General features: G+C 36.3%; 1 protein-coding gene and 1 long non-coding RNA gene across 2 annotated transcripts in view; one reads left to right on the plus strand and one right to left on the minus strand.

Annotated features, from left to right (window-relative positions):
- Nucleotides 1-3,585: 3,585 nt before the first annotated feature.
- Nucleotides 3,586-4,955, minus strand: LOC122005014. The gene is made up of 3 exons (XR_006118304.1): nucleotides 4,290-4,955; nucleotides 3,918-4,210; nucleotides 3,586-3,653 (listed from the first exon to the last, which is right to left on the minus strand). It is a non-coding gene; the product is annotated as an uncharacterized LOC122005014 (long non-coding RNA).
- Nucleotides 4,956-5,545: 590 nt separating this feature from the next.
- The window catches only part of LOC121998258 (sodium/hydrogen exchanger 3-like), an 80,006-nt gene continuing 68,685 nt past the window's right edge, over nucleotides 5,546-16,866 (plus strand). Inside the window, exons 1-4 of the mRNA XM_042553082.1 lie at nucleotides 5,546-5,650; nucleotides 6,538-6,939; nucleotides 7,019-7,137; nucleotides 7,475-7,572. Coding sequence (XP_042409016.1) covers nucleotides 5,546-5,650; nucleotides 6,538-6,939; nucleotides 7,019-7,137; nucleotides 7,475-7,572 — 724 coding nt within the window. The remainder of the gene's footprint in view (nucleotides 5,651-6,537; nucleotides 6,940-7,018; nucleotides 7,138-7,474; nucleotides 7,573-16,866) is intronic.

Here is a 16,866-nt window from a genome sequence, read left to right on the forward strand (position 1 = left end):
ACTAGTATGATGCGGAAAGAAAAATTACTAGTTATACCTTTTAGAAAGACCTCTTGATCTTCTACCGTATTCCTCTTCTAACCTCGGACGTTGTGTGGGCAACGATCTTCCGAGATGAGAAACCACCAACCACCTTCTTCTCCTCCCAGCTAGGTTCGGCCACAAAAAGCTTAACCAAGGATGAAGAACAAAATACCAACCAAGCTCCAAGAGATGCTAGCTTTCTCTCCTTCTTCTTCTTCTTCTTCTCCAAGTAGTATCCGGCCGCCACAAGAGCTCCAAGCCCTTGAGAGTTTCGGCCACCACAAAGAGAGAGAGAGGAAGAGGATGGCCGACCACTCCAAGGAATAAAAGAGGGAGAGAAATAATAGAGGTTGTCTCATGAAGGCACCCTCACCCCTTCTTTTATATTCCTTGGCCTAGGCAAATTAGGAAATTTAATTACAATAAAATTTCCTTAATTCCCTTGAAATGATTTAATTGAGAAAAATAAAATAAAATTTCCCCAATTAATCTCTAATGGCCGACCACATTAAAAGAGATAAATTAGACAAGTTTTAATCAACAATTAAAACTTCCTAATTTGTTTCCGGAAATTTTAAAATTAGAATTTCTCTTTAAAAATCTCTTCATGGTTAATAAAAAGAAATTTCTATAATTTTAATTTTATCAACATGTGGATAATTTTAAAGAGAAAATAAAATATCTCACCAATCTACAAATAAGGAAAGAGATCTAATATCTTTCTTTAATCTTTTATAGATCTTTTACTGAGAGATATTTTAATTTTAATTCTCTTTAATAAATTATTTCTTCACATAATAAAATTAAAATTAAAATTCTTTTTAATTTAATTTGGCCGGCCCTAGCTACCCCAATTTATACCTAGGCCGGCCTAGCTTGGTTCCCAAGCTAGCTTGGTCGACTATTGATGGTATAGAAGGTGGGTATAGGTGGGTATAGACTCTATAAATAAGAGGCTACGATAGGGAATGAGGAGGAATTGGTTTTGGTCTCCCGATAAAATTAAGCGTCCCGTGCCTCGAACACATGACTTAATTTTATCGATAATAATTCATTCCACTAGAGAACTATTGAACTACCGCATCGATCCCAAATTACGTTTTGGGCTCCTTCTTATGAGTGTGTTAGTCTCACGTGTTTAAGATATCGAATGTCCACTAATTAAGTGAGTTCTTCAACTCGTTTAATTAATATCTTAGTCAAGAGTAGTACCACTCAACCTTATCATCGTGTCGGACTAGGTCCACTGCGGGGTTTAACATGACAATCCTATGAGCTTCTCTTGAGGACATTATCAACCTAGTATCTCTAGGACAGTTTCTATAATCAACAACACACACTATAAGTGATGTCATTTCCCAACTTATCGGGCTTATTGATTCATCGAACTAAATCTCACCCATTGATAAATTAAAGAAATAAATATCAAATATATGTGCTTGTTATTATATTAGGATTAAGAGCACACACTTCCATAATAACCGAGGTCTTTGTTTCTTTATAAAGTCAGTATAAAAGAAACGACCTTAAATGGTCCTACTCAATACACTTTAAGTGTACTAGTGTAATTATATAGTCAAGATAAACTGATACCTAATTACACTACGACCTTCTAATGGTTTGTTCCTTTCCATTTTGGTCGTGAGTTACTGTTTATAATTTATAAGGTACTGATAACATCATCTTCTGCATGCGACACCACATACTATGTTATCTACAGTATAAATTAATTGAACAACTACATTTATCACAAATGTAGACATTTGACCAATGTGATTCTTATTTCTAGATAAATGTTTTATAACAAAAGCTAGGCTTTTAGTATACATTCTAACACTAAAAAGTAAGATTAAATAGATTTGCATCTTTTGATGTTATTCACCGGTTGACTCATTTCTGTTATGTATAGAAATGATTGTGAATATTAAATATGGAACATGCTCTTGACATACTAGTCATTATGAGGGATTAGAAATGTTTATATTGATGTAAATGAAGATTATTTAATTTGGGTAAATAGCAAGACATGATGGTTGTGTGTCACTGGGAGATTGTATGTTTCCTGGATAACGGGTATATACTGTCAGGCGAGAGGCTATGCACCATTATGAGAATGTCTCTGATTCATTCTTTAGAGCAGCTATATAAGATGTTGTCACGCCCCCAGAGGAGTCCTTACCGAAAAATTTCGACAGCATCTCCCCTGTACCGGTGACAATCTGAGGCATACATACATACAAAATACATCAGCCACATACAGCTGGAATATATATACACAACCACGCAGTTAAATGAAATAAACACAACCACACAGTTATATAAATATATTAATCACTGCAGAAATCAACACAGAAAATCACAAACAACGATCACGAAATACAAAGCGACTAGCTGCGGTAGGCTGACCTGAACGATAATATCAAACCAAATCTGAAAGAACACAAATCATAAACAAGTACAAAACCCAAATACAAATGGCGTGAAATACGAAATCGTAAGGTCGTCCTCGAATGTGACGTGGGACTGACGGATCTCCAAGCGACTCCATAAACCCTTTACCCTGCTACTTGGTGAAATTACCAACATACGGGTGGTGAGTATAAAGACTCGGTGGGTAATAGCAGATAGTGCGTGAGTATAGTAAAGAACTAGAGATGCATAGGTATACAGTCAGGAAATATAGCAGATACTACGGTGATATCATAATAAGTGTCTATACCTAAACCGTATCCTAGGCTAGTAAGGAAGGTAGATGTAGCGAAGTCCCGCTACTGATCGCTTATAACTACATGGTATCGTATGAGGTATATCTGGTCATCGATAAGTAAGCCGATTTCAAACACATAACATGTATAAATCTCGACCTAAGTAAGCATAACAACATAAATAAACAATAGTAATTTAGCAATGATAGATTCAATATGACGTAAGTAAACAACAGATATAATATGATAAGCGTATATACGGATGGTCGCCCACCTCTCGCACCCTGTATGGTCGAGAGGTAGGATCTGTACCACACAGGCCGCCACTACTCTCGAGTGGCCGGGCAGCTGAATAGCTACGTCTGCGACGGGTCCTAGCACTGCGACTCCGCCACTACCCCGTGGTGGCCGAGTGTGACGTGATAGAATGACTCGCCATTACCCGTAAGTGGCCGGCGTGCGCCAACGATGACCTCTCGACCCGAGGGAGCGTGGTCGGCGTGCGTCTGATGACGTGATCACGAATAATGCGTCATATATATATAAACATGTACACGTGCTCGTGAGGTGTGTAAATAATTAAGCAATCAAAGCGGTAAACATGGTATCGGTGTCCGTATATCGATACCTACTATCTAATGTACGGTATCGGTATCGATACCTAGTACTATAGTATCTGTTAAATATCATCGATAGCAACGAGAGACTGTATAGATACAGAAACGAGCAGCTCCAAGATTGAGTGGAAGTATTAAGCGCAGGAAAAATAAGAGTGGAGTCAAGATAGATACAGTAACTATCTGAACATAAAGCTCATGCACTAGGATCAAAATACTAAAGAGGTAAAGCAAGAAGTACCCACCTTTAATGATAGACCGTAGTTGAACTATCTCCACATCAGAACACTTGTCTCGTATCAGTGTCCTGCAACAAATCATACTATTACATCCAAATCCCTTAATACATTAACTAGCTACCTAAATCCAAATGCAAACTTAATTAATCATATCAGTCAATTGATTCAATAATCCTCAATCAACCACAAGTCGTCATTTAAAACTTAACTATTCCCTTCCAATTCATCAACACTAATCCTCATTAGTTGAACAACTAGTCATCACCCTAATCAAATCCAAGCTTAACAATTAAGCACAATTCATTATCTGTTCAGATTTAGTTTTTTGTTACCTCAATTCCAGATCTGCAGCAGCTTCTCGGTGAAGGAGCCAAATGCAACCAATGGCTGGTGGAGACTATCACAATGGCATGATCAGTATAGGCACCATCGTGTGAAAGAGTGGCATAACCATGATCCGTGCGACCTCGGGGCGACAACTTGGTAGCAGAGGAGCCTACTGAGCTTGGTTCCTCACAAGTACCACTGATCCAAGAACTACCCATGGAAGATGGTAACCGATGACGACATTGACGACACGAACAGAGACCACAAAAGGAACTAAGCATTTCATCAAACATAGGATCTGCACAACCAATATGACTAATTAAGCAATACATCAACACAACAGAAATGTTGACAAGAACGTCCCAGACCCAACCAACCTTAGCAACTCATCCGTGATGGCAAGGTGTGTGATCGGAAGGAAGTGCAAAGATGGCGAGCTTGCTGGGACAGAGGTTGTGGTACCACTCCAGTGAAGGGATCCGTGCGATAGGGGAAGAGTTCTATGGCTCCGCAGCAGGGATCCCTCCAGTGGCAACCTCCTTTACTTTGCCCGATCCTCAAGCTAAGAAGAGAACAAACCCGTCTTCCTTTGTGTGGAAACTCCCTTCGGTGGCAGTGGCACCCGACGATAAGGTGGCGTCGGGTAGCGATCAAGTGAACGACGGTAGCAATTCTAGGGCACGGAGATGATGAATCGATGGTCAGCGTCGACAGATCAAGAGCCGGCATCAGCGATGGGTGGCGAGTGGCGCAACGTCAAGCGTCGGCAGAGACGATACTGAGAGAGAGGAGAACTCAATGCCAATGGGAGATGGACCCCAAAACCTACGACTCCTCCACAATCAACTGCGTTGCCGATCCATTCTCAAGCAAAATACACATCGGCTTGGGGAGGAGGGGAGAGGGCGATGGCCGGGTCAGAACTCGAGTGGTCAGCGCCGGTGATGAGAAGGTCGTCGGCGTCGATCTAGCGAAAGAGAGGGAGAATTGGGAGTCGGCGAGAGAAGGAAGGGAGGAAGGGTTCGGGCGGATGAAAAGAGAAGAAGGAAAAATAATATGTTTTATAATTGTAACTTAGGCTTAGATTAATTAAATCTTAAGTTAATTTCTCAATCAACTCCCACTTTTAGGTATTTTAAACGGGCTTCCACTTAGCCCACAAATTCATCCACTTAAACTCGTCATACGAGCTCTGAAAAATTCTCAGAAAATTCCTATAAATCCTTAAAAATTCTAATAAGATTATTTGTCCAATAACCTTATTATTTAAATATTATTTGGGTACCATATTTTACAGATGTAATAATTTTCTTAGTAATAATTGCTGTGTACTTACTGTCGTACGAACCATTTTCCCTAAAGTATGGATTGGATGTTCTTACTTGATCTTTGTGACCAACTAGTGTTTTCGTCTGGTCTTTGTGACTTGATTACAATATAGTCTATGTGACTTACATGATCTTTGTGACTAAATGACCTTTATGGATTGATTTGGACGAGTGAGAGATGTTGGAGTTAAGAAGATGAAATGGCACCCCTTCATCTTCTAACTCATTTAATTCCTCTATTAATAGAGGGAGAGGAAGAGTCATCTTCCTCTTATATATATGCGTCCAAGCTAAAGAAGAAAAAAATGGAGAGTTTTGCGGGAGCTTGTTGTGTGCGAGGTTTGTGCAAAGTTAAGTTCGTCCCATATGTGAAAGGTCTCTGTGCAAGATTCGTCCGTATGCACAAGATTGTAAGAGGAGAACATCCATTAGAGAGGGGTTTGACTTGTGAAATCTTAAAGTGCTTTTCGATTTGTTCGTGATCGTTCTTCCGACGACAAGTTATTTTTTGATATCTTCTCCGATCTTCTTTTTCGAGTATCAATGTGAGTTTTTTGTTTATACGAACAGTGAAGATCAAGATTTACTATGCGAGATCATTGTGAATTTTACAATTTTTATATTAACCTTGGAACGAAGATAGTTTCAGAGCTTACATAGACTCAAAATGTGGATGAGTTGAGTCATAATACCTTAGTCGACTAATATTAAGGTAATAGTTGATTATTAAACAAAAATATATAAACCTTAAATTCAAACAAAAATGATTGGAGTCAGCTTATCGACACCATGAATAATTATTGAAATTATGATTTATATACAGTTGACTGATATCTAATGACTTAAAACTCTATTGCATATGTCAGACAGAATAATACATAAACTCAGAAAACAAAAAGCTTTATCATTTTTTGTCTTTTAGATTTTATTCACTCTTTTAAAAAACATGATAGACCATTTGCATCTGAATAAAAGTTTGATGTGATGTCCGAATCGTCCCCCGCATATAATTCATATGAGTATGTTATCATGTCTTTTTAGAACGATGTGATAATTAAGATATAAAATATTGTCATATGAAATTTTGAAATTTAAATTTGATATGTCTGAACATATTTTTTTTTTTATATTTTATCATCTGTACTAATAATTAGTAATAATCTATAACTTATTTTCTATATGTGCACGCTAGATGAGTTGATACGAACGAATCAGCTCTCACTGCATATAAGAATATTATCATCGATGAGTCCGGGATAAATTTTCAGTGGTAGTGATTGGTGAAATGCTTCATTAGATACCTCGCCTCTGGCCTATTGCTGGGAATGAAATCCCCATAATTTATCCCATTTCAAATAATGTGGAGCCGCCACCTCGACCGCTTTTGCCAGATCGGACGCCCAAATCCCCTAATTGGTGTACATACGATTATCGGCGCCAACGGCCGTTCAAAGGCGAAGGGAAGGGCAAGAATGTGTCGCCATCCACCCACCATTCGCGAATCCCTAGCCTTCCTCCCCAAACCCCAGATTACTATGGAAAACACATCGCCCACACAACCCAAAAATCCACCGCCATGGACGCCTCCTCCGTCGTATGCGTCACCCTCTTCGTTGCTCTCCTCTGCGCATGCATCCTTATCGGCCACCTCCTCGAGGGATGGCACTGGGCCAACGAGGCCATCGCCTCCCTCCTCTTGGTTTTCCTCTCTACCTCAGTTATTATTTTCGTTTTTATTGGAACTGAATGCGCTGTTGAGCTTACTTTGCTCGTTTCAGGGGTTGTGTGCCGGTATGGTGACACTGTTGATTACAAAATGGAAAAGCTCAAGGATACTTTCCTTTGACGAGGAGCTGTTCTTCATTTTTCTGCTGCCTCCTATTATCTTCAACGCTGGGTATTTTTCTAAATTACAGCTGGCTGTTATAGTAAGTAGATGAGGCTGGAAGGTAATGTTGATATGAGCAAAGAAGAAAAAAAAGTACCAAAGGCGGTTTTTTTCTTCTTTCCTCTTATGCTATTCAAATATATACTTCTAATACCCTCAGAAAAATATTCCCTCAAAAATTAGAGAACAAGTAAGAAAAACATATGATTGTATTGGATGTTTAACAAATAGGTTATTCATTTCAGATCTGCAAAAATAAAACTGAAACTGTGAATGTTTTGTTTGCATAAAATTAGTTGAGAGGTACCAATTCCCTTCCCTCATTTCTACCAAACTTTGCCTGCAGCTTCCAGGTCAAGAAAAAACAATTTTTTCGCAACTTCTCAACAATTCTACTATTGGGTGTATTTGGGACACTGGTATCCTTCTGCATTATCTCCGCTGGTAAGAGTTGAGACTTAAAAGGTTGACTAGCTAAATCTAGAAATCAACTCTTTCGTGATTGTCATGTTCTTTTCTTTCTCAAATTGTTCAATTTTTCCAATTAATGAGGAAAGAACTATCAAATTTTGTACTCTTCTGATCCTATGGAGTAAATGGTGCAATGAATAGAGGGAGACAATATAAACCTCTAGGTAACATAATAAAACTGTTTAATTGATTTGTATATTACTAGTGGTAAGCTTTGCACATGGTTCAATGGGAGATAGGATCCATCTAATCAACCCCAAATTGTTGGGACGAACACAATGTAGATGCTATTTTACTTAATCTTCATGGTATGGTAGCGTTGTATGTTCCAAGTTGTATTTACATTACTTTGCCTTTCCCTATGAGCTTTGGAGCCTATGACAAACTTGGAATGCTAGTGCAAGGGTAACCTATATCCAATCCAACAAACTTTGCAAGGGTATTAACTTAAAACACTATCTTTGTGATAGCAAGTTGATTGTCATATCAATTAGTATACATTTACATTTGTTACAACCTCTTAGAGACTTGTTAACAAATTTGCTAACTAATCATTAGAGCTACCAAAATGAAGTGATGGCCTCCTTTTATTACACCTTTTCCATCACAAAATGACAACAATCTCTATATTTTTTATTCTAAAAGATTGAATTGGATGCAATATTCATGATAGCCTAATTGCCACAATATAGGTTCATTAGCTTGGTGGTACAATTACCCAACTTAGTTGTTAATTATCTTAGCTAGATAATCTCACATATGGGTAGAGTCACAACCTTGTATTTTTTCTTGTGCATCTAACCGGCCATGATCATAGTATTTTGCTTAATTTTCCAAGATATTAGGTTTTCTTCTAGAAGAACTTTTGTTTAATGTTAATCACCTATTCATGGAAGAATCTATCCAATCTTGTGTCCTCGCCTATTTAGAGAGAACCACAAACATAATATAAGAGACATTAAATTATAACATTCGTAAAGTACCACATAATCCTTAAAGTTGCCTCCTAATGTTAATGACATAGAGCCTTAAGAAATTAACTATTCACACTTACAAGAAATGTGATGTGAGGTCTAGTGATGTATGATAGTTCAATTTTCTAAAAACTATTCAGTACTTTCCTAGATCAGATAATAGTTCCCTTATCATGACATTAGTTGACATTTGGGCCATCTAGCTAATAACATACTTATCTTTTTCAAGCATATTAAATAGATACTTCTTTTGTGAGATACGTATCTCCTTTTAAGAGAAAACGTATGAAGTAGTACGTTAGATTTCTCAAATCCTTTTTTGGAAGTGTTGATGAAGATATACTTGGAACCTTATGATCCTTATAATGCCATCATTAGTAATGATAATGTCATTTATATAGACAATTAGAAAAATCTCTAAGTAAGGTGAAACATTATACACATATTGGGGTGAGTAAAAAGTTGATTAAACCGAATTAACATATTGAACTGATTGAACAAGTTAAAAGTTTGGTTCTGTAAATTTGGAAATTCAATTTTTTTGTTGAATATAGGTTATTTCGATCAAATTGGTCCGGTCTTAGTTTTAAAAATCCGGATTCGACTATGCCTGAACTAGAACCAGAGTTTAAAATCCCTAATTCCGTAATTCGTGACTTTCCTCCTAATTCCCAATTTAATCAAAAGTTCGTTTATTTTGGTTTTCGACCTGATTAACTGATGTTTTATCGGTTCAGTTTGTTCTATTTTTATACAATAGTTTGGTTGGTTCGGTAGGTAAAAAAAAATTGGTTTGTTCGGTTTCAGTCAGTTGGTTATTAATCGATTGCTCACCCTTATGCACATAACCTTACCAAGATAGAGAATGAACTAAATTTACCAAATCATGCACTAGGAGATTACTTTAGATTTTTTTTGTTTACACACAAGTTATAGTCCTTTTGACTAACAAATCCAAGAAGGTAATATACATATACTTCTTCGCATTATGATCACTGTAAAAGACATTTTTTTTTATTTCTAGTCGATAAGGTAACTAGGTTAATGTTGCCACCAAAGTGAAGAAGGGTTGAGTTGAAGCCATGATAACAAGAGAAAATATGTTCAGTTTAAGTCTATTCCTCGACCACTATATGGCGTACACTACAATACTTCGGTCATTATCTTCAAAATAAACATCCACTTACTACTATTTATATATTTTCTGGGAGGAAAATAAAAATTCAACTATCAAACATGGTTTGAAATTTCCTATTGTGTCGAGCGGCATGGTCAAAAGGTATCATTCCGATAAATTAGCTAAATTCGAAACTACTAGGCACATATAATCTATCCTGTGTTGTGTAAATTATATTCAATATTTTTAGCTTTTATTGATGCAATATAATGTTAAAATTATACCATTTTATGTGGGAGTTTGTTAAGAGCCGGTTGGATGATTAACATTCAAAAGGCGATTACAGTTCATGATTCAGAACTGCTGATTACGATTCAGTTCATGGTTCGTGACAGTTCAAGATTATTATTATTATTTTTATGTTAAAAAATATTTAAAATTTTTATAAATTTGAAAAATAAAAAAAATATAAAAGGGCTTGCACTTATTTAAATTGTTTAATCCCCTTAGGGTATAGGGGAATTAAAGCCCACATAGGTTTTTTTTTTATCTTTTTATCCTTATTATCTTAGGAAGTGACATTGTTACTGACTCTATTTCCCGTTCCCATTGTGTTAGTTCCTTCAATATCAAACTCTTCTACCTTGTTATCTGAAAGTTTCATTCCTTGTATTATTTTTTGTAGCTCTCGTCTAATCATCAAGTAATGCATGTGCTTAAAAGAGTCGGAAGACAAAGTATATCTTCTTTCATCCAATATATTACCTTTGGAGCTAAATGTGTTCTACAATAACGGTTGACACTAGACAAACTAAAATTTCCTTTAATATGATGGAGAGGATGGAAAAACTTTTAAGTCATTTGTGATGACAGAATATCGAAATTCGGCTCACTCACTATCTATTTCACTAAAATCATAAATTGTAAAATTATTCTCAAGTTCTTGTCTAGAACTTGAGGATCCTCGTGGACATTTCTTCCATTCTCTTAATAAAAATTATGTTTTGTGAGTTTTAGATTAATAGTGCTACTGATAGTTTGTGTTTCAGTCTTTTAGATACATTAGTTTCTAATTTATATTTCAAACTATAATCTTTATAAATATCATATAATTTTTTTTTAGTATTTTCTACAATATTAGCTGGCAGGAGAAAAGAATAATCTTTAAATTAAATTAAAGCATCATAACACATAACTAACATTTCATGTAAAATATCTAATTTAAGTTTAGGATCTAAAATAAATGCAACTAACTAAATATCAAAATATGCTTAAAATATTTTTCCTATTTTGCCTTATTTGCTAACATGCAAGGAGATAAAAATTTATTTGTTATATATTCATTTAAAATTACAGCTATGTTACAAAAATTCATTCTAAATGAGAAGTAGGATAATAAATATCGGTTCAGTTGCATTATTAAGCGTAGTTATTGTTTAAAAAAATTATCAAATAATCTCAACCATTCAAAAAAATATAAAATTTACTTTAAACAGTTGGAATTGCCGGTTAAGGGGCGGTTCCAATGGTAACTAAATTAAAAAAATTAAACGTTTGAATTGACGGTTCAAATTGCCGATTCACAGTTAAAAACAAGACTGAATCGTAATCATCCCATTCCTAGACAAGTTGATTACGATTCCAAACCCTTCTAATAAGGTCAACGGCTAATCAGCCTATTGACTCGGTTACGGGTCCGGATGAGGTTTGAAATGGACCTGACCCGTGGTTAGGTCTAGCACAGTTCAAAATTTAAAGCTTGCTCCTAAATATCATTAGAATATAAATATATGGCTTGAAATCTTGTATTACACGGCTGTATGATCAAAATTTATTGTTTCGGTAAATTATTGAAACTTGAGACTACTCGACACAAGTAATCTAGCCTATGTCATTGGGTCAATCATGTTGATGACTATTATATCATGTTGACATTTGATATCCCTCGGCATGTTATAATGCACATATCAAGAAGAATTGAAATAATAATATTTTTTTACCTCGTGCCCAAATAATACAATATCATATTGTATCATTCTATATGGGCATAAAGTAACTTAGGTATATGGTCGTGTTCTTTTTTTCTTTTTTTTTTCATCTTCTTCCTTCAGCCTCCAATTTGCTATCTTAGAAATACCTCAAACACTGGTATGGTACCCAAACTCATGAACAACTCGATTTTTTGGACCTTGTGTCAATGTACCATAGCCTACCAACATGGATTAAAATGTGCCTATGTGACAGTGTTGAATGAAATGTTAAGGTAAGAAGAATTAATGTCAGATTACATGGAGATAATAAAGCATAAGAAATGTAGCAAGAAAAAGGATGCCTATAGTGCTTTTGTTAGATTCTTATCGAAGAAGAATAAAGGTCCAAATTAAAGCCAATGTCTGGAATAATTGATTGTGCTTGAAAAGGAGCAGAATCTTGAAGAGTGGCTGTGATATGGTCCTGTGCTGGCCTTCTGTAGTAGCATCACAGTGACTAAGGTATAGTGTCTGTATTTTTATAGGGTAAGATGATGAAATAAATAATCAAGTAGCAGCGAGCAAAACCTCTACAACAGGCAAAAAAACATAATTAGGTGAAAAAAATGTCTCATCTGCAAAGATAAATACACGTTTTTAACTCAGGAGATTACCAATGTTACCTCTTTTTGCATGCAAGAGTAGCCAAGGAAAATACACAGGTGTCTCCTACCAAGGAAGGAAACTAGAAAGGAAATATGGTTACTGAAAATTTTTCCCAGCAACATTTTATATGATTTAGGAGATAGTTTGTCTCGATTGAGAGATAAGGAAGTACAAAACAAGTACAACTAAATACACAATATATATGTCATCATGATCAAAATGAATGGTGAGAGAGATTTGATTATTAAAAAAAAAGAAGATATAAGGTGGCATGCAGTGAGAATTCTATTATTTTATGCTGGGGAATTGCATTATTCTGAAAAATAGTAAGAGATTTGATTTGAAGTAATAACATATAATTGTCTCAAACATAGTTTTAAAAATTGGTATATGCCGCATTGGTGAAACATATTGTTTAACTCGCCGATCGACACATGAAACAAATTTGAGATAGTGATGACCATGGCAACCAGAACAGTGGTGACGACCACACCAGAGCAATCATGTGAGGCTTCCATGAGCTACACAAGGCTTTTGTGAGGGCTAGAGTTTTCCTATTTTGTGATAAAGCTTTTACAATATGAGGTGATGAAGGATCTTTTGCAGTTCTACCTCTTCTCTTCTTTCTCTTCTCCCTGTCCAAGTCCTTCCTCCTCCATAGTTCCTCCGTTGTTGCATGACATGAGATCAATATCAAATCATTCTGGCCAGGTTCGAAACCCAAACTCAGAATTGTATTAAAACTTGGTCTCGACTAAGTGTATAATTTATCTTTGAATAGTACCATTTTGTTGGGGTTTATGTGTGTAGGATGACTGATGAAGGGTACTTTGGCTAGAAAAGTCATTCCTTAAAATTATAAGGAACCAAAAGGAAAATCATAATGCTCTTTCATTAAGAAAAGCCATTTCCTTCATGAGCAGTCATTAATAAAGGAAACAAAGTACTTAAATTAAGTTTTAAATAATATCCAAAGCATGTTTATGGATATTATTAAAGCATGAATGCAAATCATGAAATTATCTAAGCGATAAGACAAACACTCAAGGGTTTAATGATTTAATAAAATAGGGACTTTTTTTTTGTGTGCAAGTTATATGGTCTCAAATGACATGGGTGATTGTGTTTTTGAAAACAAGATAATTCATCCACAATTGCTCATGAATATGGGGGCACAACCAATTAATAATAATAATCTTGGAGATTTATTCTCTACACTTATCACCTTTCATAAATGTGATAAGCAATTCAAAGATTTGGTGAGTTTGCTTATTGACAATAAATTTAAAGAAAACTCATGTAACATACAGCGTGAACTAATAGAGATAGAGCAATAGAAACTTATCTAATGCCTTTTACAAATGAGGGAGACCTATTGGCAAACATGATGTGTTGGTGCAGCGGGCCGACAAGAAGGGAGGGGTGAATTGCTTGAAACAAAAAAAAATACCTTTCTTGTTCTTTCAACTCTTAAGGTGCAACAATAATAAATAAAAATAAAAGAACAGAATTAAAGAAGAGACTCAGGGATTGACTTGGTTACAACCTAGGTGGTTGTTAATCCAAGGCGGTTGAAAAGCTCAGTCAAAATCTCCTTCTCTGAAGGCGGAGAAGCCATTTACACAATAAAAGCTTAAGTAGTTGTTAGGAAGTTAGTACAAGAGTTGATTCTTAATTCCCTAGCTCCAGGGCCCTTTTTATAGGGCCTGGAAATTCTATCTTCGGCTTGAGGGCACCTCCCATAAGCATGAAGGGCGCCTCCAGCGTGACATTTGGATAAAGTTTTATCCAAATGCGAAACGGTCACTTTGACTGGTTTGAGGGTGCCCTCAACTCTATAAAGGGTGCCCTCAATGTGGAGGGGCGCCCTCAATGCTGCAGCGTATAAATAGCTCCAGCTTTCCTTTGGATCTTTCGTTGCTCCGTTCGCTTGGGTGATTGTGGCCAATCGAAATAGGGCTTACCCGAACACAATATCCGGCCTTCTCCTCGAGCAGGCTTCCGCTCCGGCTTCTCGTCCCTCGAACGTCGCGTACGTTCTTCTCATCCACCGATGAGCTCTTCCGCAGTCTTTCATCCCTTGGACACACCGAGCTCGTCGGTTCTCTTCTCGTGTCGTCCTTCTCGCCAGCTACGTCTTCTGCTCAACTTCCTACATTCTTAAGCTCCTGCACAATTAGACACAGGGATTAAAACAAAACAGGACCCAACCTAACTTGGTTGATCACGTCAAAACAACTACGGAGTCCAACAATCTCCCCCTTTTTGATGTGCATCAACCCAAGTTCAAGTTAAGGTAAAACAAACAAGTAATAATTTAAAGAAATTACCATACTAATAATTTAAGCATAAAAATTGCAATAAAAGAAATTGCAACATTTAAATTAAAAATTTTCTAAGCTAAAATAAAAATATTCTTCGAAGTTATAATAATTTTATTCCCCTAAACTTGTACTTATTTCTCCCCCTTTGATCACATCAAAAAAAAATCAATGTACAAATTTTTAAAAATTTCGAATAAAAATTTTCAAGTTACAAATTTTCAATTTTCAAAATTTCAAGTTAAACAAAATTTGAAACAATTTCCAAGTTAGAAATTTCCAAAAAGAATTTAAAACGTTTAAATAGTTAACAAGAATTATGTTAATTGCTTATCAGTTTGTCAATTAAATATTTAATTCAATAATCAGGTTCCAGGCTGTGGCAAGACACTAGGCCTTTTTGGTTATTGGATTATCAACCACTTCTAGACAAAGTCATTTAAGGAATTTAAACATTTAATTTCTTCTGAAAGCCTTGATTAACAGAAAGTTTAATCTAGATATGATTTTGGAACCCAATAGAGGTTCCTTCCTACTAGGTTAGTTAGATATCTAGGGGGTACATATCCTTTAGGTATTCTTCTAAGTTGTCCTTTGTTTTCTAATGTACCAGTTTAATTTTCCATAAATCTTAAGTTTTGACTTTTGAAAATTGTTTGGTTTTTGACAACATGTATCTGTTTTCAAATTTTCAATTTGCAATTTTAATTTTTCATTTTCTGATTTCAAGTTATTTAACATTCTGTTTAACTCAGCATTCTCTTTTTCTATTTTTACTAAATCTTTTGAAAGTACTTTAATGAACTTAAAAGAGTGCTTAGGTGAAAGAGTACGTACCTCACTTACCGTAAGTGCTAATGCTCCCTCTTCATTACTGCTTTCTTCCGATGATCCTCCCCCTTCATCTATGCTCATCTCTGAGCTGGTCTCATCTTCTTTTTGATGGATTGCAGTTAGGGCTAGTCCGGCGTATGCTTCGACTTCAGATTCGGAGGATGATGAATCATCCTACGTGGCTTTGAGGTTATGTTTGGACCGAGCTAGTTTCTTGTTCTTTTCCTTATCTTTGCTCTTCAATTTTGAACAGTCGTCTTTGATATGTCCTTCTTCGTTGCAGTTGTAGCAACGGACGGTCCTTTTGTTTCGCTGATGCCTTCTTGACTGCGATTTAAACTTATTAGACTTAAGAAATTTATTGAACCTTTTTACCAGTAGAGTCGTTTCGTCTTCATCGATGGATGTCTCAGACTCTTGATCTTCCATTCTTGCCTTTAGGGCAATGTTGAGGTTTGTCTTTTCTATGTCTTTTGAATTTGGGATTCGAGATTCGTGAAGTTCGAAAGTAGAAAATAGATTTTCTAGTGTACTTACCTTAAAGTCCTTAGAGATGTAGTATGCATCTACTAAGGATGCCCATTCTGAAGTTCTCGGGAAGGCGTTGAGCGCATACTGGATTGAATCTCGGTTTGTTACTGATTCTCCGAGATTGTTTAGCTGAGTTATCAGCTCCTTGATTCGTGCTTGGAGTTGTGCTACCTTTTCTCCATTGTTCATTCGGAGATTTGTTAGCTGAGTTCGGAGGATGTCCCACCTTGCTAGCTTCGCTTCTAAAGTACCTTCGTGGAGCTCCAGGAACTTTTCCCATAGATCTTTGGCGGAGACGTAGCTGTCGATCCGGTTGACCTCCTGGGGCGGAAGGACGCTGAGCAGATGGAACTCTGCTTTATTGTTCGCCACAAAATCGACTTACTCTTTCTTTGTCCACTGATGTTCTTCTTTCTCGACTCTTTGTTGATCCATAGGTGCTACAAAATCGTATTTCATTGTTAATAGAATATCGAAATCTGTTTTAAAAAATACTTCCATTCGGTGTTTCCATGTTGCGAAGTCTCCGTCGAATTTTGGGGGATGAATACTTGCACCGACCATTGTCTTGATCTTTGTTGCTTCAGATGGCGATTAGTCCTTCTGAGGCTGTTGGGCTCTAATACCACTTGTTGGTACAGCGGGCTGACAAGAGGGGAGGGGTGAATTGCCTGAAACAAAAAAATACCCTCCTCGTTCTTTCAACTCTTAAGGTGCAACAATAATAAATAAAAATAAAAGAACAGAATTAAAGAAGAGACTCAGGGATTGACTTAGTTATAACGTAGGTGGTTGTTAATTTAAGGCGGTTGAAAAGTTCAATCAGAATCTCCTTCTCTGAAGGTGGAGAAGCT

Source organism: Zingiber officinale, chromosome 1A (assembly GCF_018446385.1).
Source record: "Zingiber officinale cultivar Zhangliang chromosome 1A, Zo_v1.1, whole genome shotgun sequence".
NCBI lineage: Eukaryota > Viridiplantae > Streptophyta > Magnoliopsida > Zingiberales > Zingiberaceae > Zingiber > Zingiber officinale.